Consider the following 26,034-nt stretch of genomic DNA (forward strand, 5'->3'; position numbering starts at 1 on the left):
ATTTTTCCACTTAGAAGCTTTTAAAAATGCTGATACTTGCTTTTTCTTGTTGCAGTGTTTCTCCTTTTCACCTTAAATTAGGAAGCGTATTTTACCTGGTAGTTTTCCAATCTTTTTTACAAAGATTGTGTCTCAAAATAATGAAAATGTAGCTGCAGTTATTCTGTTAATAAAATCAAGAACTTTTTAAAATAATTCTTTGTATATTTGTGTATTGTATAGTATTGATCCAATGCTCATTTAATATGCAGAGTGACAAATGATCTAGTTCTGCTGAAATGCGTTTTGTCTTTAATAATAAGTATCTTGTAATTAAAAATATTTGCAATCATATCTTTAATCAGATAATCTATGAAATACTATTTTGATTAGTGAATACTAAGGGCTTTCCTGTTTTTTCAAACATGGCAGAAGTGTAATCAAGGAACTATTAATCCTCATAATTAAGTTTAGCATATTAAAAATTAGGATTGGTAGGGGAAATTAGGATTTCCAGGCAATTGTATTATTTATGTGGCTACAATATAAAGTAAAATAATTACAGAGGGAAAGCAAAGTATACATAAATTATAACCCAGAAAGAGTAACTGGGAATTACTAACAGAAAATAAACTAATATTAACATTATCTGTCTTCCTTGTTATTCTTATCTCTTCCCCTTTTCCTGTCTTTACCTTTAATCCACCTATAGCTAGATCTCCTAATAGAAGACTGCATGAAATTCTATAAATTAAATTGTCAGGAATTAATAATGTCCTGGTCTTCGAATATGAGTTTGTTAACTGTGTAAATTCTTTTGCATCTTTACCTTATTTCTCTCAAATGGGTTTGCACTTTGTTTAGCATTTTTAATATATGTACTCTGACATCTATAAATACGTATTTACCATAAATTAAAATGTGGTATTTATTTACTAGGTTTTTTTTATAAAAACCCTGTTTTTTATGAGCTATTTAAAATATAGGAATAAATGGAAGTGTAAGACATTCTAGGTAGAAAAAGATCTTATCATTTTTATTTAGTTCATTGTATGGTCTTATGTAAATGTGAATTTAAAAAAATTAATAATTTACAATATTTTAAGGAAAAAGTGCAAGTTAGAAAATGTAATCAGATTTTATATTGTGCAAGGAGTACAAAATATCATCAGATATGTCAGAATTATCCATGGTTTATCACTTAAAGAGGAAGTCCTCTAACTAATATATTTTCCTAATAGTAAGGTATTAGTAATAGTAAGTAGAAGGTAGCACCTTCAACTATTTGAAGATGAGTTACTATAAAAATAATATTTTAGTGTTCCAGGGGCTGAGTACATTTTGTTTACATGTTACTTGTCAGATTTAGACATCAGACTATTAAAATGACTTCTGTGTGAAGATGATCAACAGCTATTTCTTAAATATTTTTCCCTTATATTTTTATCGTATGGTATTTGTAGGGATCATTAAATATAATATGTTTTGGCCTGTCTCTTGTTATGCAGCTGTCTGCACCAAACATGCTGTGGATTTGCAATAGCCTGAAGTTCAGAGATCTTGTGGTGCCTCCATTTTAGACAGTTTCTTTTCATTGAGTCAGCCTCCATTTTAGACAGTTTCTTTTCATTGAGTCAGTATCTCATAGCCAATAAAAAAACCTATAAATCTATTTAATTAAATTAATCAGAACATAGAGGAGTCCAGAACTATTCCTTAGAAGTAATGGAGTGTAGCTTTATTTTTTGTTTAGTACATGAGTCTGATATAGGGTTTTAACCTTTAAATAGAACTAATAGTTTTCAGACTGAACATAATTTTAATTGATAAAATTAACTATCTTATATGAAAAGTCTAGATTAAGGAAAGAATGCTGAGAAGTGACCAGAAGTAAACCCAATATGTATTTAATGCCAAAAGAAAAAAAAATTTCTCAAATTTGATGTATTCTTTCTGTGTTTAGTATTTTCTATTCTTGAGTTGCTCATCTGTCACTTGCATGCACACCATGAAAGGATGTTAGATAGAAGATTAAAAAAACCCTTTATATAAAGGATGTGTTGTCTTGAACTTTTAGATAAAAGCAAAGGCTGCAGATCCAGGAAGGCTTGCAAGTTTGGTTTTCTCTATGCTTCATCATACTTTTCTGCTGATTCACCTACAGTGAGCATTTGAAAATAATAAAAGCATGGCATAATGCTTACATTCTACTACTGCAAGTGTTTAATAGAGCTGTAATGATTGCATGTCGCTTTAAGCAAACACAAAAGAAAAACTGAACCAGGGATTGTAGCTACATGCTTTGGAGTTAGTCCTGTAAGTTACAAATTACAGTTTATGCTTTGGAAAACATGAATCAGTAAGGGAAAAATATCCTTTGTGTGTGCTTTTTTCATGATGAATTAGTTCATGATAAAACCCATCCTATAGGACAGTTGGTTAACCAGTGCATGTGATCTTTCTAATTTATATTTTATTTGGCAGTTGGTTATGCTAAATAGAAGCATAGATGTGAAAGGTGCAGTTCTCTTTGGAGCTAATTTGGATGCATTCATTTGTGAGTGAATCTGAGGTTGGTTTGCAGAACTCTGTCAGTGCTTTTACATACATACATTCTCTCTATTCTTCTCCTTCCTCTTGTAGCAGTCTTAGCTGTGGCAGTAGCTTACTTAATTTAGAGGAAGCAAACTGCTCTTATGGATTTGTAGTATATCCTCAGAGTGAAAAAACCCCATATTTTTTCTCTCCTCCGCAGAATCTGAACACTTTGCCCTATTCCTATTCCTGTGTTAATTTCCTCTAATTTCTTTTTCCTGTCTCACTAAGGTGTGATTTTTTTCCTGTAGTTGCTTTAAGATGCTTATCGTTGGGTATGTATCTCTGAATAACCAGGTGCAGGAGCAATTTTTATTTCCAATCTGGATTATGCCTTTGGGAATCTAGATGATCCATCATGTCAAATTAATCAGTTGTGTTTGTCAATTTCATCTTGTATTCAATTTCAAATTTCAAGGTATTTTTAGAGATTACTAGGACTGCATAGATATGTGATGTTTGCTCATACCAAGGTATTTTAAACTTCTGGATGAGTACCAGCGCTCAAAAAAGGTTTTAACATTAGCATTAGCTTTGAGTCTAGAAAAAAATCTTAGCACAGTTCTATTTGTATTAATAGTAATCCAAGCTGATAGTAGATGCAGACAGCCAAAGCCTCTTAGGTGAACACAGTAATTCTGATGTTGTGGCAAAACCTTGGTATAAATCAAATGCATAAGAGATGATACTCTGATTGGAAGACATTTATGAGATGGTGGTCTGCTCTGTTAATGAGCAGACCACCTTTTTGTTCAGAAGAATAGTGGTTATTCTGGTCCTTTGTCTGCAAAAGAAAAAAAATTCATGTCTGAGAAGGAAGCCTTAACTAACAGGTCAAAACTCAACTGTGGTACTCTCCTTTTCCTTCATCTCCTGTCTCCAGAGGGGCTACTGACTTTCCTGGGGTGCTGTGAAGTTTCACTTTCATGTGAAAAGGTAAATTGATTCACTCTCAAATGAAAGTGCATTTCAGATGAGCCTGTTTGGCAGCAGTGTTGGGGGAGGGAAGGTATGAGGGTGCAGGGAAGGTATTTTGTTTCTTAAGTTCAGTCCCTAGTACTTGTTAAGCAGATAAACTTCAAAGCAGTGTTTCTTTGCTAGTTTGCAGCTTTTAAAACGTGGCTCTAAATTTTTTTTTTAATGTTGAAAAAGTATCCAAGAAGCAAAGGGCTCACTGCTCAGCCCCAGTTTCTTTACTGTAAAGCAAAAGTAATCTGAAGTGTATGTTGGCATTTTAAGGTAAGGGGAGGGAGGAAGGAAACAGGCAGGCAATGAAAGAAGGGAAGGGAGGGAGGGAAGGGAGCAAAGGGAAGAGAGGAAAGGGAAGGAAGTTAGTTCCTGGTTTGGTACTTTAACTTAGTTAATTTACCAGGTTACAGTTTGGAGGGCAGCAGACCCTGAGAACCTCTCAGTTGTTGAAAAGTTCTCAGGGTCATGACAACATGCCATGACAACTTAAAATGAAATACAATCTCCAGGTTTCAGTCTGTGATTTTCCCCCAAAAAATCTCAAAACCTGTATTTTAGGGAGTGGTACAAGTGTATTAATGAATAAGCAATGTGCAGAAACACAGCAGAAAGCCATGTTTAAGATATTTGGTGATGTTACTTCTGTACCCAGAGCTGGTTTAAAGACCCCTCTTTTGAAATGGTAGAATACATATTCCATAGCTACATGTCCATTTAGAGTCTGGAGTAGCATGTTAATTGTTTTACAAAAGACCATTTGCCATTATTGCTTTCAAATATGCTAATACTATTTTGTACTATTTGATAAACAGCTTTGAGTGGACCAGAGGATAATTCCTAGAACTGAGATATTTTTGCAGTTACAAAAGGGACTATAGCATCTCATGAAAATGGTATTACCACCTTGCTGAAATGCCATGGAAGTAATCTCTTGTTTACTTAGTCTTACTTTACTTATTCAAAAAGCCATGTCTGAATTTTTGTGGTAGGTGAAGATTGTGTTTTCTCTGACAAAAGCTGAATTTAAAAAGCTAGTCCAAGGAAGCAAAGTATTCCTTGGCTGTGAAATCGGGTCCTGCCCTAACAAGGAGAATGACTTGTGTAATGCCATGCTTGTGGCAGGAGAGGGAAGACAGGCCTGTAATGTGAGAGGAGCAGCCGTTTATTTATGGGAATCAAAACAACAGGCAGTGTTTACAGTTTTCTTCTCCAGTCCTTTCCTCCCTCACTGCTGAGTGGATGTTAAAACCCACCTAACAATGGAGCCAGCATAGTTTATGTAGCTTTGGCTGGTCATGCCTTCTCTGCACAAACTTCTGGGCAAGAACTTGTGCATCCTGGTGGATTGACATGAGAAAAAGGGACTTCTCTCCTTTGCTGTAGTGCATCTGGAATTCAGCTGGATAGGTTGTGGACAGAATTAAGATTTTTGCTGTTTAGTGTGTGGTAAGGGATCCTGTTCCAAAATGCTTCAGAGCTGGGAAGCAGAATAGAAAAAATTGGCAAGAGAGTTGGGGCAGCCCATGTCTGGTGGAGCAGGAAATCAGCTTCCTGTATGTTATTTCCCACTCACATTGCGCCCTTCCCCCTTAAAACTGTCTGAAAGATGGGGGTGGAGTCCCAGCAATGCCTGCACTGAATGGCATGCAGGAACAATCAAGGAGCACGGTGTGGTTTTTAGTGCTAAGTAGTGTTTCCAGATGACAATGAAGTTGCACCCTAATTAAACCACAGTCCTTCTGTCTGTATGTGGTTGGGATGGTTGAGATTAGCTCTTGGTCTAACTCACATTCTTCCATAATTTGACAGGTACGTTATGTGCATGCCTGAATCAGTGAAAAGTAAAGGGAAATACCAAACTACCAATGAAAAGGAGTTGAAATAATGAAGAATATTTCAATTGATTGTGTTTTGAACTTCACAAGTGATTTCAGGGTGTAATGAACTATAAATGTATATTGAAACTCCCTACATGATACTCACAAATGAAGCTTTTTTGTGAAATCTGTAGTGAAAAGTTAAAAAAAAGCACTATTGGTAATTTTAAAAGTTTTATTTGGGGGTGATCTAAGCTAAAACGGATCTGTTACTTTCCATAACATTTTATAATTAAAGTATGAATTTAAGTTGCTCTTATCTGCAGGATTGCCTTCACTCTGCACATTATTAGCTTTTATATTTTAAGAGAACAATTTTTATATTTGTATTTAATTATAGGAACTGTAGAAACTCATAGTATATTTTCAGTTGTGCTGTTTGCATTATAATACTCATTAAGCTAATGGTTTTAAAACTTCTGACTAGCTCCTGCTTTTCAAAATGCTACATCTGTTAATGACTGCATTTTACTAGCTTTGAAGTTATCTCAGTGAGATACTCCAAGTCTGGAATGAATGCTTGTGGAAAGAGTGGGCCTTATACACATTGCTGCTAAATGTCCTGTGCATTAATTGTAATATCTGAATTAATTTTAGCTATGATAATGCTATAAGTTTTTGTTGGCATTCTTTGGTATTGTAATCAAACTACACAGTATAGTTTCATATCATGCCTATAAAAATAATTTAACAGACAGACTGAGTTAAAATTTATGTGTATAATCTCACATTTATTTAAGACTAATATGGCATATGTGTAATATGCATCCTACTGAACTAATGTCAAAACAGTGTACATTAATAATTAATTCCCTGCTATGGTTACTTGCTTTCATAATGACATTTTAAAAGTTTGGAATGTAAATAAATACTTTTAAATTGTGGGGTTTTTTCTCTTTAACAGGACACTACAAGTATAGAAAAAATGTCTAACTGTTGTGAAGACATGTAAGTTCTGTAAAATTCCTACATTGCTGAAATGCTAAGGGAGTTGGTGTTTGTTAAGATGATTTTGCATGGTACTGTGCTCTGTACTTCCTATCTGTAGCAGCACCTCACTAATCTTTTAATAGTGGTTGTACACAAAATAGCTGCATGTTGTTCCCTTTCTTTCCCTACTCAAAGCCAGTGGAACTATTTTTTTTTCAAAAGTACAGATCAAAAAATACTTTCTGCAGTGTTTTGACATACATTTCATTAATATTGAGGTCTCCTGTGCTTCAAAAGATGCCTTTGTTTGATTGATGATAGATAATTTCTGTTCTCCAAAGTTAACTCTCAGCTGCATGTCGTAATGAAATAAAAGTTGTGTTTGCGATGCTTGGACACAATTCATCAGAGTCCAGTATTGGATTCTCAGCCAACCTACATTGTTGTAGCTGACTGAAGTGCGCTGTGGGCATGCTGTCTTTCACTAATAATGCTGTCTTCTGTAGATCGAGGCCCCAGAAGCCGTGGCAGCAGACCTTCTCAGAAGTTTTTGGCACTCACTGGAAGATCCTGTGGTTTATTCCTTTCAGGCAGCGGCAACCACTGCGAGTTCCCTACTACTTTGCCAATCATGTCTAAACAGATGGATGGTGGGCACAGATGGGCCCTCCATGCTGGAAGTTCATTACAGGTTTTATGATAATAGGACTGTGACAGTCTTCAAGTCAATTATAATCCAGTCATAGGCATCACAGTGTGCCCCGGGCATTATTTTAGTTATGGTCTTGATTTTATTCTGAAATTAAGGCAAGTTAAACAATCAACTTACAGCTTATTTGCTTTCAAACTAGCTTTCCAAAGAGATTCCTTTTGTCTTTGAGGTTAATACCAAAAGCAAACAACTGGAAAGTAGTCTTCATCCAGTTTGATACTGGCTCTTTTTTCTTTTCTTCCTTTTTCTTATTCATTTCTTTTTCCTTCTGTTTTAATTTTTGTGTAGAAAGCACTGAAGTTTACATTGGTGGTTAGCTTTCTCACTAAGTGTCTTATTTTGCTTTGAATTTTTTTTTAGGGTTTTGATCAGTAGGTCAGTCTGGATAATGATAATGTCTTTTTTCTGCTGCATATGTTTAAAATTCCATGATTCCATGAGTTATTTATGATATGCAAAAGTAATCCTGCAGCCCTGCACTATAAAAGGTAACATTGAAAGCTAAAGCAGAGTACTTCTCAAGCCTTTCTTAGAGAGGTTTTGTAGAGGCACACAAATGTGTGTGTTTACATAGAGGACAGCTTACAGTTATCTTCTGGCCTAGATATGATGTTAGTGAAAAGTGTTCATGTCTTTATGTCAGTGAGAGGGATTAACTATTTCAGGGTAAACTATGCAGATACTATGCGTGTTTTCCCTATATCCCAAGGATTTGAATCAGCAATAACCAACAAAAAAGTTGCATGGTGCAAATATTAGAATTATTACTTTTTAAAAATATAGATGTAGTTAGTTAGCATAATGTGTCATAAAGAAGAGTATATTGTCAATAAAGTTTAAAATTTTATATTTACTTTTCTTTAGTCTTGATTAGCTGGAATTGGTCTGTTTGTATATTTTAAATAAAATTAAATAATATTTATATATATTTATAGATTTGCTATTAACACAAACATTGAAGTATATAAACACATTTAATAGGGTACTATGTTGATGTTGATGGCTTTTAAGTTGGAAGTAGTTAACCAAAGAAAGCATCTTTCAGATCTGGTAAAATGATAATTATTTCCAAAGTACCAGGTCGGTCTTCCTGTCTCTGAAAAAGTTATGTACTTACTTCAGCCCTCTGTATCTATACAAATGTTAACTTCAGATGATTGTGAAAACTACTGTGGATTTCTAGGAGAAAGTCACAACTCAGTGTTTCCAGTTATTCTGCTTACTGTGTTTTTTGAGTAGTCTAACAGGACTAGGATCCCCCTTAAATAACAGCCATGCAGCAGGACACAATAAAAGACACAAAGTCAGGATTTTATACATATAGATTGTGCAGAAAGTAATAGTTTATTTGTGAACAGTAACTTCAAAAAAGAAGGGTAAGATTTTTCATGACTGGTGTTTGCAAAAAATTTTTAGATCAACTCTCTTAAGGTCTTAGTACATTTACTGCCAATGTTAGGTGTCCCTTTATTGAATTAACAGATTTTGATCCACTAAAAGTTCCAGGAAGTGCATCTGAAAAATCGCTTGAACTGTAAACGTTTGTAAATGTCTAACATTTGATCCAACTTTACTTTTCTGTCCTATTAAAAATAGATGCAGTGTTTTCTTAATTTAAATTTCAAGCCTAATGTTCAGCTATTTTTCTTTTTTTTTTCTCATGCCAGTTGTAGTGAGGTTAGACTTTCTTTCAAGTGGTATTGGCATATTGGCAGCAATTTAAACAAAAAAGAGCTTGAGGAAATGGATGAAAAGACTGAAGCAGTGCTTGAAATTGAAAGGAATCTGGATATACATAATAAAGTAATGGCTCTATTATTGTCTTTTCCTTCCCCCCACTATTTTAGTCTCTGGAATATACAGGGAAATAATATTTCATTTTCTGTGCCAATATTTAAATGTTTCATGAGCAAAGATGTTTCGAAGTTTTTAATGCTATTCAGTTGTCAGAGCAGATTGTACAGTTCTGAAACTTATTCAGAAAAAGAACCAAGAATTTAACTATTTTTGATATATTTATCATGGGGCATATAATTGTGTGTTCTGCTTCCCAGTATTACTGTTTCAGGCTGGAGTATGAGTTATACTTTCCAGCAAGTGATGTCCGTGAAAATCTTGCCTGATTCTCAAACAAAAGTGCTAATTTCACAAATTCATTTTCTCAAATGTTCCCATGTTGTTTGATTTCCTTTGAAATTTACTTTTCCTCAGTCTCCTACTCATCATAACTGATAATATTCATAATAATTGATAATATCATAATTGATAGGCATCAATTTGCAACATGATTAAGCCTGCTCATTTTTGTCCCTTTTTCTAAGTGTTTGGGGGACAAAGGGGGGACTTTGGAGAGTCTTGAAATTTTAGGAGGTACTAAACTTTATTCTTTGAATGAGAGGCATCTAAAATGGTAAAAGTAATAATTTTTTTCTTAATTCAGCTGAAGGACCCTATCATGTTATTAGTTTCTCCAAGTAATGTTTCTGAAACTAATTCTCAGAATGAGTTGTTCTGCCAGGAAAAATCAGACTTTTATCAACAAATTAAAATCTTTCAGACCTTGAAATTCTTGAATCCTTTGAGCCATCGTTTTCTTTTCCTCCATAGAGAAAGAAAGTCTTCCTTAGAATTCTTTCTTTTAGTAGAAACTGCAATTTTAAGACTGATTAGTGTTTGTCATGTTTATGCATTTAAAAAAATCTTATAGACAGTGTTACTAAATTTCATCCTAATATAATGTCAGAACAACATGTACTTTATTAAGAAAAGTGAATCTTATCTTCTGACTTGGCAACATTTGATTTCCTGAAAGGCACAAAGAGAACTTGAAGAACCAATGAACTCCTCCCTGAAAAAATTTGAAAGTAGCTGGTTTATTTACAGTGTGGGATAACTTCTGGTAGGACTGAAAAATGTTAACTTGCTATCTTCTCATAATCAGAGATTTGAGATTTCATTTGAAAAATGCTGATGTCTAAAATAAAAGATAATTTATTAAATAATATCTGTGAATCTGTCCTCTGATCTGTTGCTTTGAAGGAGAGATTCCATCACACAGCTGGTCTAGAAGTTCATGTACACAAAAATTTTCAGTCTTGAGCAGGAGTTATGAGTCTAGAATTTTCATATACATGGAATTTTAAGAATAGATTTTTCTATGCATCTGTCTTCATTAATATATTTAACTTTTAAAATATGTTTTGAACTGTCCTTAAGATATTCCTGAGAATTATTTTGACTAATTGGTTTATAAATACATGGTTAATAAAACACCAAGTGGAATGTCATGTATCCTGGTTTATCACCAGTCAGCAGTTAAGCACCACAGAGCCACTCAGTCATTTTCCCCCAGCAGCATGAGGGGGAGAATTGAAAGAGTAAAAGTGTGGAACTCTTGGGTCAAGATAAAGACAATCTATAGGTTTGATAGGTAAACCAAAAGCCATACAGGCAAGCAAAGCAAAATAAAGAATTAATTTACTGCTTCCCAAGGTCAGGCAGGTGTTCAGCCAGCTGTAGGAAATCAGGGCTGCACCACATGTGACAGTGACTGGGGAAGACAAACACCATCACTCCAAACATTCATGTGTTCCTCCTTCCCCCAGCTCTATTTGCTGAGTGTCACACCATGTGCTGTGGAATATCCCTGGAGTCAGTTGGGGTCAGCTGTCCCACCTGTGTCCCTTCCCACCTCCTTGTGCACCCCCAGCCTCCTTGATGGGGTGGTGTAAGGAGCAAAAAAGGCCGTGCCACTGTGTTTCCTTCTGACTCAGCTGTAAGGAAAGAGTTCCTGTGCTATCAACACTCTTCCCAGCACAAATCCAAAACACAGCCCTGCATTAGCTCCCTGAAGAAAATTACCTCATCCCAAACCAGCAGACTGGGACAGATCGTGTTGTTTGCATTCAGAATCCAGGACATTTAATTGTTCATGTTACCATGTTTAGTTTATGAGAAGCTCAACATGACTTGATAATGTGTGCTTTCAGCACAGCAAATCACCTGTTCCCTGAGCTGCATCATAAGAAGTGCAGCCAAGAGGCTGAGGAAGGTGATTTTCTCCCACTAAGAAGTTGAATCTAGTTCTAAATTAGTTGAAGTATTAGGATCTCAAAAGTAACAGTGTGGTGCTGAATGGTGGTCGGCACTGCTTTTGGGAAGAACAGGTACTTCTAAATACACCGTCCATACTTAGGTAACACACTACATGACTGGATACTTCAGAAAACGTTCCTCAAAAGATTTTTGTACTACTTTCTCGCTGGCTGAGTATTTGCCCTTAGGAGGCATTGAAATACTTGTATCTGTGGACTGCATAAGGCCTAGGATTTCAGTTCTGCTGAAATTATCCAGTGGCATCTTGTGCCTTGGCCAGGCTATGGCAGAGTGGTTAAAACCTCTTGTAGCAACAAGGGCCATCTAAGTATCAACTGTGTAACTTATATTTACAGAGGTTTTCAAGTTAGAAAATAAGAAATTTAACTTCTAATTTCTGAACGCTTCTGGGTGTTTCAACGCACATTCTCTGGACTCATCTGTATATCACAGTAGTTTGCAGACAGAAAATTATCACTCTGTCTCTAACAGGAAAAAGAGTACTGATTTTTGTAAACTAGCATTCTGAATTTTGTAGCTGAAACATGGGCCTGTGATTGAGTTTTATTCATTTGTTTTTAGTTTGATCTTGACTATTTTTAAATAATGCTGAATGAAGTTCCTACTAGAGTTGAAAATTATGAGGTCTAACCCTGGTTATGCCTGAATGGTAATGTACAACGTGAATGACTGAATAATAATCAGAACAGGAAAGCTTACTCTGGTATTCTTTTAATCAAATCTGAAAATGGATGAGTATGTTCAGATGATAAGCAATGTAATTTTTAAATTTATCTTTGTTAATTTTATTCATGCAATGTTTCTGTGAGATTTCTTAAAATTAATTAAAATTATGGTTTATTTTTTCATTCCTACTGTGAATTTTTTTGTTCTGTATTTTTATGAAATCTTATTTTTAAATAAAAAAAATTAAAGTTTTTTTTCTTTTCACTGAATTTTATTTACATTGATTTAAAATTGTGTAAATTGTTTACTAATATTTTTCAGATGTTTGTAGATTTTTCTAATTATGTTACAAATTACTCTCACTGCTGTATTTTTTACTGTAATAAGCAAAAAAGCTACAATCCCAAATGACTATTTTGAGAAAATGAACTGTGAAAAATTGCTGAATAGTTAGTGAAGTACTTACTATCTGAGCTTTGTTGTTTACTTTTAAGAGAAGAGCTGAATGTTGGTGGAAACATTGAAATCTTTCTCTGTTAGGAGTAGTCTACCAACTGCTGTTGGTATACAACACTAATTACAGCATTGGTTAGTTTTCTTGCCCATAGTTACAGCCAGAGTAGGAACCTCTGATGTTGGTATCAACTAAGATTTATATAAATTGCCATTTTTCAAATTGCAGAAATAGAGTTTGGGGTTTTTTAGTCTTTGGCTTGTGTATTTTTTTGTTACAATGTATTAGTTTGTTCATCCTTGGAGTAGTTTTTGAGAGAGCCAAATGAATCTGAATCAGCAGCTCTTCTGTTTTGTGTACATGGAAATTTATGTCAGATTTTGATGCAGAAAAATTTCACACACTTTGGTCTATTTCAAATGAGATACTGGCTTTGAAGATGGAAAAAGAAGTGCTGCAGTGGCCACAGGAAAAAAGTACAGAGAGCAATCAAAAGCTGCTGGGTGTGGTGCAGTAGTCTCAGCTTTAGAAGTACAGGGAAGATTTTAGACACCTGGGAAGATCACTGCAAGACTAGTAAACCCAAGGGAAAAAAAAACAGTGTTTATGTCTGCAAGGAAATGATTAGCATAGCTGTACTGTGTCACTTCATGAATCAGGAGGCACAAACTACTTGGTTATGGTTTGTGGTACAGGCCTTGCATCTTCTGTTTCAACCCAAGAACCGGATTCAGCTAATAACAGTAATAAAAATCACTTCCATAGCAATCTTTCCAGGCTTGTATGGGTGCATGCTATCTTTTCAATGTGTGGAAACTGGGATCTATTCCCAGTTGCCCATAAAAGTAATTTTAAAATGTACTCTCCAGTATTTTTAGTGTCTAAGGCTCCTGAAAGTACCTCTTGATGTGTTGCTCCTGAAAGTATTTCTTGATGTGTTTTGTCAATTTATAAATTGAATGAAACAGTATTTTGAGTCTATAAATTTAAGAGCCGACCAGGTAGTACAGATGAACAAATACATGCAAACACTCCTGTAGTCTGATTTATTACTCATATGAGCCAAAGTAATACTGATGCAGAAGTGCAGTTGGAGGGAAAATTTGACTTTGTGTACTTCAAGCTGAATAAATAGGGTCGAGGAAGGATGGAGGATGTGTTAGTCTGAATAAAAAGAAGCTAAGCTAAGCTGGAAAAAACCTGGCCATAATTTGTATCAGTTATAGCACATTTTTTGTATGTCTTCTAATTTCACAATAATTTTCTCATTAGACTTTCCATCTCAAAAACCTTCCCTTTGCTGAAAGATTAGTGTGACAACAGACACATGGAGCAAAGGCTTTGTATGGAGTAAGCCAAAAAGCTGTATTTCAGTTGCACAGAGATAAACATAAAATAAACTAGATGGGTGCTACTGAAAAGTAGCAACTCTTTCAAGCCCAAGTAGTAATTTATTCCCAAATACAGCATGATTTTGCTGTTTAGGATATGCTTCCTGACCTCACTTTTATTCCATGAAGCTTGGACTTTCCTGTAGCTGGGGCCCAAACCCCCAAAAATCCAGTCTGTTGGCTGCCATAAAGGGCTCCTCTTTTTTGGTAAGTATAAAGTGTAAGATATGTAAATGTGGACAGTGCAGAAATTTGAGCCCTATAGGGGTGGAATGTGATCATTTGTTTTGCTAGCTGATGGATGCTAACTCACTGGGTTAGACTGCAAGTCTGGGGCTCAGAATATTTGCCTTCAGTTCTCTGCGTGACCTGTGATTCTCTTAGCAAAGACACCTGGGTTTCCAATGAGGGAGTTGTACAAAGCTGCAGTGCTGAAGGTGTACTGCTCATGTCAGAGAAATCTGAATAATGCACTTCAAAGGAAACAGCCATATCCCACATGTCACACAAGGAAGGAATTTGGCCCCCTAATGTCCTAGCAGTGCATAGGTGACTGGAATTTGAAGCATAAGTGTTTTTCAGCTCATTCCCATGAATTTCTTGGACACACCAAGAAGAAGAGAGATCACAGAAGAAATTATTTAGTTTTCTGCTTCAAATTTGGATTAAATTTAAGAATAACAGATGTGCATGTCATAGGAAATCACATGAGATAAATTTATTTTGCTTTAAAATATTAAAACTCTATGTATATGCCTTTTTATACAAAGTACTTGTAAGGAAATAGAAAATACCTTTCTGAATTTAATTTGGCTATTTTCTACACAGTTACATATTCAGGGCATATTCCTACAAAAACATAAATGCAGCATGTGTATGGATGAAGACTAATTCTGGTTATTTTTCACTAACAGCCAGGACTGAAAATTTTTATTGTAAGTCTCTTAATTCACCAGTAGTACATCTTCAGCATCATGAACTGTTCAGCTTTATGTCAAGGTTTTTTAATCTGGCACTGAAAAATCAGAATTTAGTTTCCCTGTTCTACCTCAATACTCCCAGAACAAAATAGCTAAGAAGTGTTTTCCTTAGACTAGTTAAATGATCTCATAGCCTCATAAATCTGAAAAAATATTGCTATAGAGTCAAATGCAACAGGGACTACCTTCATATCCTTGGTTAGTGAAAAGCCACAGCAACATGGATGAACTAGGAAAGGAGCTGCAATGCCTTTTTTGCTGGTCCAAGTGTGTTCTTTTATTTAATTCTTTTTTGCTGCATATTGGAGAGTCAGGAGCCTTGTTTGATGAATAGAGCCTGTATTTTTAACCTAATGTTAAGATAGAGGAAGTAACAGCACTGCAGCCACAGCACACTAGGTGGAGATGAGGCTGCAAAGGATTCTGTGAGTAGCAATGTGGCTCTGTGACTCTTTTTCTTCTTGCTTGTTTTTGCAGATGAACAGAGAGATGTAGCATCTCCCTGTGGGTGGGTGATAAAATTTTTGTTGCTAAGTTTATATTAATTTTCAAGTAATGGCAGTGAAAAAAAAGTCTTACTTGATCTTTTCATCCTTTCTACTGCCATCAGTTCAGCTGCTTTTGTTCTGCTAAGCACAACTCTTTGGTGCTTTCCTGTGGAATAGCTGAATTATGAATGAGTACCTCTGGATGGGACATACAGTGCACCCTTCCTGCACTGTAGAGATGGCAATTGCCTAGAGATCTTACTTTTCAAAAACTAGACATTTCAACAGTGTCAAAACTGCAGATACTTGGAAGATGGAGCACTGATGGAACTGTTGAAGTTTAGCCATCATCATGTCCACCTGATCAGATTTCTCACCTGCATGGCTTTTTAAAGCAACAAAATTATTCTGAATGTACATGTACTAGCCTGCCAAATTGATATCTCTGTGCCCCAGAGAGTATTCTCATTAAAATACAAGTGCTGTTTTCTGAAAAATTAATTCAAAAGCAGTTGAAAAGCCAGAGGTTAATGTTGTCACTCCCTACATATCTTACTTTATCTGCTTAGAAAAAAGAAAATTTAGCTATCACAGTTGAAATCAGTGTGCGTGTATGATTCATAGGAACAATTTTCCAGTTTTGGAGAAGTCTGAATGAAACCATTATTCTTACAAATAGATCTTGAATTAATAAACACAGCTGATATAGAGCAGCATTTAGTTGAAACAATTATCTCAATTACATCTCTTTTGTTTGAGAAAGTCAACAATGGCAAATTTTCTGACAGTTATTTGCAGCTGATTCTGATAAAAGATTAAAATTTTTTAAGCACATTGTTTCTGTTTATCAAATTTTGGGAAAAAAGACACATGAATGAGTGAAAGAGCAGTTTGTTTTCTCATAAAAGATAGGCAGTAAATAACACTAATGTATTGCTTAAAAGGGGTTGGAGAGAAAGGTACTATGTCTCCATCTAGGAGAATACTGATGAGGCTTCATATGTCCACTTACCATTACTAGGTCTAGTAAGGGTTTTGGCAAATGTACCTTAAATGTGCTTTCAGTTATAATGCCTAAAGTCTTTGAATGTGAAGGTCTTTATTGCATTACAGCTGTGGTTGTGTACAAAACCAATGCCATGGATGTTGAACTGTACGTATTTATCGTGTAAAATGGATAGCTGGTATGCAATATGTAATTAGTTTGTGAGGAGGACAGCAATTCCAGCTTTAGTGAGCTCTTTGCAGAATGTTATCTCAATCCATAAATTTTGTGCAGTTATTTTACAACGGCCCAAGGGCATTTGAAGGTAGAAATCTTTACCATTAACTAAGTATGTTTCAGTTATTATCACCCAGAGGAGCTGGCTAGGTGGTTAGAATAATTAATTCAATTTGTTTAATATGTCCTTAGAATTTTAAATTGCTCAGATGAATTGAACTACATTATTATATAAAGTCCTTTCAGAAACAAGCTTTAAAAAACAGACCCTGCTGAGACCCCGGAGCAGTTTTCAGACAGGTAGTAATTTTCCCAGATGTGAACTGAGTTAAATGTTATACTTCTTTCTATTTATATACAGTTTGTTCTCTGTTGTAACTTGCTGTTCTGTGCTTCATTGGGGTATAGAAGGATGATGCACTGAAAGAAATGAGGTCAGCTTCTTATAGTGCTGCACCACTGAGCTCCGTGTGGACTTCTAATTACTCATGTTTGCTCTTCCCTGCAGGTTTGTGATGTCTAATGGGGCAGCAGAGGATTTGTCAATTTGTTGAGTTACTTCATACTCTGCCCACAGTGTGCTAACCTTTATATGGTAAAACTGGACAGCAGGAAGATTCAGAAGCACATGAATATGAAAGAAAACACCTAAACAACAAGGCACGTCAAAACTTGTATCAAGTCACAATAACATTGTGCACAATAGCAATAGTCACAGTAGCAGGCATTGATAACTATCAGCATATATGGATAGGTAGCTAAATCACACGCCCGTAGTCACAGGGGTACTGATAACTACTCAGTTAAAAAGCTAGTGCTTTTGCTGGGAAAACTCAATCCTCCCCTTTGGCATCAGACAGATACCTGTGTGAGCTCCAATGATCTGGCACCAAAAGTCGAGGCAAAATACGTCTGCATAGACCCTTCACACATCTGGTTTGCCTACCATGGGCTGCAGACTGAGGAATAGCCTGAAGTGCTGTTTGCTGGAACAGCACCAACCTTCCAGAACTGAGCAGGACAGAATGTAGAGAGAAGATTATGGCAGATGCAAGCCTTTTAACAACAGGACAGACGCTCCAGCAGAAAAATACTTGCTGAGAAATTACAGATCTTACATTAACATCTTACATCTGCAGGGATTGCCTGTGTTGGACTCATAGTGGTGATCTCTTGGAGGACCAAATAGAAATTGACTTTATGCCAAGGGAGACATATGCTCAGCTGTGGGACAGCACAGCCTCTGTGACTGTCTGCAGCAGTAGAGACTCTCACAGTGTTGAGTGTGCAGCTGAACACTGTTTAAAAACCTCCTGTGCTTCCTGCCTTCCTGCATATAGGAACTCATACAGGTAATGCATTAGCATTCTTCACAGAATGGTGCTGGGCCTGACCCAGCCTGGTGCTGAGTGAAATCAGAATTCTTGCTTAGCATCTGGAGAGGATTATGATTACTATCAACATTATATAAGGAAGTCTCCTTTTGCTGGCAGATGCTGTCAAAAACATTGATTGGTCCAGTGGAGTTAATAGCAAATACAGTTCCTAGATATTTTAAGTAGGAACTTTTCTTTTAGTCCTGGCCTGTTCTCCCCCTTTTCTCAATTCAGCTGAAAATCATTCAGGTGAAATCAATTGCAGCTATGCTACAATGCCTTACCCTACATAAAGCTTAACCATACCTCTGTAGTTTTCTCTTTACAAGCAGAATGGGCTTTCAGACTGTGAAATCCGTGAGGATGTGAAAGAGCATTAAAATCCTCACCATAGGGAAATCGTTAACCATTACTACCTGGGCAGCTAGGTCAGTGAAGATAACCATAAGCCTTTCTCAAAGATAAACCAGTTAGCTACACTGAAACCATTGGATTATTCTCAGCAGATACACATGATGACCCCCAAACCAAGAAGACTTCACTATCTATGCCTCGTGTCTAATAACAAATCCCTTTTACATCATTCTGCCAAAAACATCAAAATGAAATAAAGGATTTAAATATAAATATTCTTGGAAGAAATTATCTGGAACAGGGCCTTCACCTTTCTTTGCACTTCACCTTCTCAGGAGTTTGTTTCATCAAAGAAAACTGGTGGAGACTGTATTTTCTGCCCCAGCTGTGCCATCTCTGCATCTCTGGTTTGACCAGTGCTCAAACCAAGGCACCTGCCATGCCCAGTCCTTTTGCCTTGGGGGAGTTTGCTGTGAGGGCCTGCAGCTGGTATTTAAGGACGTGGGAAAATCCCTGTCCCTTAGGCAATTACCCATCACATTCTTCCCATCCCAAGTACGGTCTACCACACAAAGAGGTTACCTGGACAATCTCTAGCTAAGGAACAATGATTGCCAGTCATAATTCAATTCCCATGTCTCCTTACCCTCACTGAGGTAAGTAGTCCTCACACCTAACCAGCTGATAGAAGACAGGCAGAATACTCAATATGTGTGGTGACTATGGACTCAGTGTCAGACCTGCTTGCTTTAGGCAAAGTAGCCCCAGGAGCCCTGTTGTGGGTTGATACTGGCTGGATGCCAGATGTCCACCAAAGCCACTCTGTCTCTCCCCTCCTCAGCTGGAGAGAAAATATAATTAAAAGCCAGTTGAAATAAGGACAGGGAGAGATCACTGACTGATTACTGTTGTGGGCAAACACATCCAGCTTCAGGAAATTAGTTGAGTTTATTACCAATCAAAATCAAAACAGGATTGTAAAAAGTAAAACAAATCCTAAAAACTCCTTCCCCTCTCTCGTCCTTCAATTGAGCCTTCCCAGGCTCAATTTTATTACAGATTCTCTACTTCCTCCCCATCAGTAGTGCAGGGAGACAGGGAATTTTTGCTGTGGTCAGTTCATCACGTGTTGCTTCTGCTGCTGTTTAAGGAGAGGAGTCTTTCCCCTCCTTAAACACTCCCTCAGTGTGGAATCCCTCCCACAGGAGACAGTGCTGCATGAACTTCGCACTCTCAGTCCATCCTTTCAGCTGCAGTTCTTCATAAACTGCTCCAGCATTAGTCACTTTCCACAGAGTGCAGTCTTTCAGGAACAGGTTTCTCCAGCATGGGTTCCAGAGGTCACAAGTCCTGTCAGCAAACCTGCTCTAGCATGGGCTTCTCTCTCCACAGGGCCATAGATAAAGTGGGCTTTCCATGGAATCACAGCCATCTTTTGGGCATCTGCCTGCTCCTGCACCCTCAGTTGGCTGAAAGTGGATCTCTGCTCCAACATGAACCTCCATGAACTGCAGGGACAGAGCTGCTTCATAGCTGCAGGGGAATCTCACATCCTGTGGTTGGAGCACCTCCTTCTGTGCTGACCTTGGAGTCTGCAGGGCTGTTTCTCTCTTCCGTGGCTGCAATTACTTCTGTGCAAGAGCTATTTTTTTCTTCTTTACCTTCTTTCTTTCTTCTTTTCCACCTCTATTACAGAGGTGTTACTGCCATTGCTGATGGGCTCAGCCTTGCTCAGCAATGGGTCCATCTCGGAGCTGGCTGACATGGGCTCTGCTGGACATGGGGGAAGCTTCCAGCAACTTCTCACAGAACCCACCCCTGTAGCCTCCTGCTACCAAAACCTTGCTGCACAAACCCAATACAAACCATACAGAACTGAGGAATCACTAGCAAAGACTTTAAGTCCATCAAATTAGGAGAAAAAGTTGCCACTTCTGAGGGGTTACAAGCAAAGGAAACACCTGAGTTAAAAGGGAAGACAAGGCAGGAAATGTCTTGGAGCTAGCCTCATCTCACACCAAACTAACATCAATGCTAAACATAGAAAGATATATTGGGAACAACTAAAGTTGTGAAAATGAATGTGAAATGGAACTAAAACAGAGTAGGAATGTGTTGCATCAAGAAATATGCCAACCTACTTTTTGTTTGGAAATAATTTATTTCCATGACACATTAAATAAAGGAAATCCATCTAGACTATTTTATGCATGTAATATCTCCAGTAATAACTGGAGATGTGAAGAACTGATTAGAAATTGTGAGGTGTGAAAAGAATGGGATAGAACTATCTGAGAGAAGAGCAGCAGTTGTGAACTGATATATATATGGCATACATGGTTTCTCAATAGTGAAAGTGCTATGTTTGTCCCAGAGGCAGGTGCTGGCTTTGAGCAGCAGCAGTATCCCCACCACTCCAGCCCACCTTGAGTGCACTCAGCAGGGCTGTGAGGGCGCAGTGTGGCACTGCAGTCTTCGGGCACTGTTGTGCAAAAGGAACAGTGTTTCATGGCAGTGAAATGGCAAGGAGTCACTGCTAAGGGGTGGGTTTGGCTTCCAGACCTTTACTGCTAACAGTGTCCTAGAAAAGGGGAGCAATCAGCTTTGGTTTTTTAGTACCTCTGCCACCCCCTCAGATTTGCAATGCAGTCTGGGGTAAGGGCACTGCTTTCCCTAGAGCCCTCTGCTTTTAATGGCTCACAGTGAACACCATGTAAGTGTTTTGGTCTTGGCTGATAGAGCTGTTTTGGCAGCCACTGAACTGGAGATGGGCTGTAAGCAAAGTGCCTGCTCCACATCCAGTTACAAAAGTGCACTGTATTTGATAAAGCCTATCAGTATGCCCCTCTCTTCAAAGAAAAGGTGAAAAGAATCCATCTCTTCTAAGGAGATTGTGAGCTGGCAGCATAATGACCTCCATTTATTTCTGGGCTTCTTAGCACTGCATCTCAGGGGATACAATTCAGATTTGTATGATTCTCAGCTTGCTCATAGGGATGAAATCCAATCTACAAATGAGATGGATGGAGTATTATCCTGTACTGAACATTAAAGGCTACCCTCCTCATGAAACAGGTACTTACTGAATAAAGAATGCTTGTGTGAGACACACAATTCTTAAATGTCAATTTTTTTTTTAATGGCAAGTGTAACTCCACCTTCACATTTGAATAATGGTTTTCCTTTGGGAACAGTGTTTTTAGACATGAAAAAAGTTACGTATTGCATTTTATAAACTTTTAAAAAGAAATAAATATTAAAAAATGCTAGAAGTTTAGCATGTTGATTTATTGTGCATTGGATTAATTATTGTACATTGATTATTTTGATGGAAATAATGCAAATTAATAATTTTCTTACATTTTTCTTGTACAATTGAACATTCCAGTTGTGGGCATGTCGCCATCATTGACTATCTGACTATTTTCTGCCCAATTTGCAATGTACCATAGCCCACAAGCATATATATACATGCATATATACACAAGGTGCATCAGTTCTTTTGACATAATGAAATTGTATCATTATTCATTTCTCAAGTTAAACAATCATATTTGCCTTTTAGTTGGACTGATGTGTGCTTTTGAACATAACAACAGTTTTCACTTTGCCTTGCTAGTCAGCACTTCACATATATTACTTCAAAAAGCTATTTGAAACAAATACTTTAGCATTGCTTTTGTTCCTGAGTGTCATCACACCAGGACTGAGTCTCTAGCCTTTTGGAAGCCAGCTTGTCCACCCCAGATGTTACATGCCATCCTCTTTTTTCTGCCTGTCCCAAAAAGTGCTATGCTAGGCCTGGAGGACAGGAGAAACCGCAAGAGTGTTGGAAGAACACTCTCAGATGGCCTCTCTGTCAGCCTTCACTTTTACTTTCAGTGGAACTGCTGTGGCTTCTCCTGGATCCTCTGCCAGGAATCTTTGTAACTTAACTGTGGAGCTCTTCATGTTCCTGGAAGTATCCTGCCATGTCTTGGACACTCTGGAACTTCACAAAAGAAGAGGTATTTCTACCCATAAGAAAGAGAATGCTTAGAGGTAAGTGTCTGATTTTAAGATGCTTTAAAATGGCTTAATAGGAATGACAGCTCTTCATCACCCTGGAAGTCAGCAAAGATGTTTCTTGGGCAAATACTGCCATGGTTTAATTAATTTTTTAAAAGCTTTATTTGTCTTTTCACTAATGTCAAATGAGGAAAAATAGAAAGGCTAAACAAAGTTAATAGCAGGTATTCCCCACCTCCCCACCCCCATTACTGCCACATCATAAAGGAATAATCCAATTTATATTTTCCAGGGTACGTGACTCAGTCAAAGCCAGCAGATTGTCAGGCTTTTGTAGCCATGTCCTGCTCCCTTAGTAGAAATGAAAAGACGTAATGCCATTAAGGATGTTTCTGTGTGAGTTTATTTCAATGGGTTTTGCAGCTGCCAATGATGATGAATTAAAATATTTACCAGAAAACAGCAGGAGAAATGGGAAAGGTACATGCTGAGGAGGATTGTGGGGAAGTCTCCCTAGGTTCTGGAGATCAGCATTCCTTCTGGATTCCCAAGAAGCTCTGAGGCAGGGCTGTATGCACCCCTGACCAAAGAAAGGAACACCAAAGGGGCTTTCCAAATGCCTGTCTAAAACCTGTAAAATCTGTCACTATAAATAGCTGGGACTGATCTCCCAGCTTCAGCCCATCACCAATGAGTGTGTGCAAGCATGGATGAGTTTGTTTTCTGCAATTACTTAAATCTACAATACTAATTTTGGTCTCTGTCCCAGCACTGCCTATCCTCCAGAGGAGAGTACTGTGAATTCTTTCTTGGAGCATATTAGTAGGTGTTGGAACCTTATGGAAACAAATTAAACATTCCTAAAGGTTCCTTCTGGGTATGAAATGGAACTGTTCCCCGGAGTAGAATCAAAAGCTGAGCAAGCCTAGAGAAAACAAACCTTACAAAAACCTAAACCTTTGAGGAAAAGCTAGATTGGCAATTATTTTCTAATGGAAGACAGATATTAGAAGTGGGTGAATTTGCTTGCATTTAATTTATTTTAAATATGAAACAGATTTTAGTTCTGCCAAATTTTATATTTTCATACATGTCTTTTACCCTTTGAAAATATTTTAAGAATGTTTAGCCAAAATGAATTTATGTCAAATTCACTTGAAAAATTAATTTTAATAATCCAGCTCACTTGAAAATTCAAATTATTCCATTTAAAAAACTCCAAACTTATATAAATATGAAAGCCTGAATTACCTTGAAATTCATTGCTATTATGTAACAAGCATATTGTACTGTATGCTTTCTTCAGAAATCTGTCTTTTTCTGAAAGGAAAAAGAGGTCATCTGAAAAATTTTGTCCAATAACGTATGCCTATGTTGGTTATGATGGAATCTCCAAGCTGCATAGGAGATGTGGTCTCTCCACATATTACAGTATTTAAAAAATTCCACCTGCAAAACAGACATGGCTGGGAGAAAGGCAGACCTCCCAGCAGGCAGGAGGAGGCGTGGGAGCAGCATGTGTGGGGGAAGCACTGCAGGCATTGTTTTCCTGGGTGCCAGAAATCCCCATTCTGCCTTCAGCTAATACCAGAAGGCAACATGCAGCAGCAGAAGGGAGGCTTATCATTAACTCTGTCTTTCCTGGACGTAAAAAAGCAAATATTCATGTGGTGCTTGTGCCTATAGGAGATGCATAGTCTTCCTGAAACTTCAGGAGCTTTCTAGGATGGAACATCTTCAGTGTTGACTGACTTAGTAAGAGAAGTTGCTGCAAGATTGGATCTGCCGTAGGCTGGGCATCAGAGAGCAGCTTGAGGCCTCTCAGCTAGCTACAGTGTGATAAAACTTTTATCCTCTTTTAAGCACAGTGAACTCGCTCATGATTACCTAAAGTGTGGGCTCACACTCCCAGCCGTCACAGCGCTGCTGGGGATTTGTGAATTGCCCTAGTAAGGCAGATTAGTGGCTGAAGCAATTGGTCTCTTCACCTGTGATCAGACTTCAGTGGATGGGAAACTGCAGAGAATCTCCCTCTTCAACGTCAGTCCCATTTTCCCCTTGTGCTGGCAAATATGCTTGTTAGGAAGTTGGAAGATAAGGGTTATGTGTGAAAGCACATGTCCAGGGTTTATCTCACACCCACAGCTGACTGCTTTCTGTAGACCCACCATGATGAGCATGTTAGTGAAGGCCACAGGAAAGATTCAGCCTCAGGACATCTGCCTGTGCACTGCTTGCCAAAAACTGCATAAAACTCTGCTGTTGGTGCTCTCCATACCTTATAATGTTTATCACAAAGCCAGGCTGTTTGAGCATGATGTAGGGTACGGAGCTGGAGTTAATCCTCCTGTGCACTCTAAGTGTGCTGAGCCATCCCATAGCACATGATCATAGGCCGATTTTACAGTATTCAAAAATTTTCTCGTGTCCCAATTGATCACTGTGACCTAAATGAAATTAAAAAGGAAACATCCTCATCTATTATGCAGAAACTCTTCTAGAAAGAGAGCTATGCAAATTTAAGGGATTGGGATGGCCAAAATCCCCATTAATTTTTGGTCTGACCTTTTTGATGCTGGCCTCATCAGTGTATTTAAAACAACTGAGAAACTGAGGCTGCAAACCAACCTCAATAGCACACAGGGAGAAGGGAAAACGGCTCTTATCTTTTGATGTACTGGGTGCTGCTACAGAGCTGTCCTGTTTTCAGCATTCTGGACTGGCTCAGGGGGTCATTTCATTAGGTGCTGTCAGTGTTTCAGGACCTCAATAAATGGACCCTTAACTCAGGAGCTGATCTTGTGGAAGCAAGAAAAAAAAAGAGAAAATAGTAGTAGTAATAATAATAATAATAATAATAGTGATAATAATAATAATAATAATAATAATAATAATAATAATAATAATAATAATAATAAACAACAATTGTTGCTGTTGCTTTGTTGTTATTGCTGTAGTTATTGTTATTGTAACTATGCTAAAGTGTTAATTTTAAGGATAAAATTTTGGAGATGTGGAGAGGGTGATTACTTTGATGTGGTTTTTGCTAAAGAGGGATTTATTGCTAAGGTATGTACAGAATCTGCAAAACCTCAGTAAAACTGATGCTGACCACTTCATCTAGGACTGGCAAATCCTTGTTCTTCTTTATATAGGTTTTAAATGTAAGCCAGGGTTTATGGATTTCCTCTGTGTGCTTATGTAAGTACTTTTTCTTTTCTGCACCATAAAAAAAAGTCAGAAAAACTTGTTCTTCTAAGCTAGTCCTTCCTTCAGGGAATCACAGATTTTTCCATTAGAGAAAAAGCCCTGCAAGGAAAACTTTGAAGGAAGAATGCCTTCTCACTCTGATGGCAGCACTTAGAAGTGGCAAATGACCTGAAACTGTGGGGCAGAAGGGAGCCGTGATTAAAATAGTTCCTTACCCACTCATTCCCCCCTTCCCAGCTAGATCACCCATAGCAGAGGAAATCAAGGGCATCCATGAGAAAGGGAGGAGGAAAAGTCTTCATCACTGAAATTCTTACTGCGCCTCCCATCTCCTCCTGAGGACTTACAGCCTTCCTATTTCTTGCTGAAGCTGATTGCAAAGAGTTAAACTGTTTCCATATGTCCAGTTGCAGAGTTTGTAGCCATTGGCAGCCCCCGCTGCCCCAGCTGCAGCTGCTACCTGTGTGTTCCCGGGGCGTGCGCTGTGCACGCGTGTGCGAGCGCCCACACACCACGTGCGCACACACGTGTGCTCTGACCTCTGGGCCAGGGCCCCACCGTGATGCTGAACCCATCTGTCCTTCTTGGGGAAGATACTAATTCAGAATAATTTCTTCCCCCTCCTCTCTTGCACTCAGAGCTGACCATGGTTCATGTTAAACAATATACAACTGAGAAGAATGCAAATAAACTTAAGTCCGTGCAGC

General features: G+C 37.7%; 1 protein-coding gene across 3 annotated transcripts in view; it reads left to right on the top strand.

Annotated features, from left to right (window-relative positions):
• ZDHHC21 (zinc finger DHHC-type containing 21) overlaps positions 1–11,967 on the top strand; it is a 37,564-nt gene extending 25,597 nt beyond the window's left edge. For all 3 annotated transcript variants that reach the window (XM_030968950.1, XM_030968949.1, XM_030968951.1), the window contains 2 exons: positions 6,325–6,368; positions 6,857–11,967. In XM_030968950.1, coding sequence (XP_030824810.1) covers positions 6,325–6,368; positions 6,857–6,989 — 177 coding nt within the window. In that variant the 3' untranslated portion in view covers positions 6,990–11,967. The remainder of the gene's footprint in view (positions 1–6,324; positions 6,369–6,856) is intronic.
• Positions 11,968–26,034: the final 14,067 nt, after the last annotated feature.

This window comes from Camarhynchus parvulus, chromosome Z (assembly GCF_901933205.1).
Source record: "Camarhynchus parvulus chromosome Z, STF_HiC, whole genome shotgun sequence".
Lineage (NCBI taxonomy): Eukaryota > Metazoa > Chordata > Aves > Passeriformes > Thraupidae > Camarhynchus > Camarhynchus parvulus.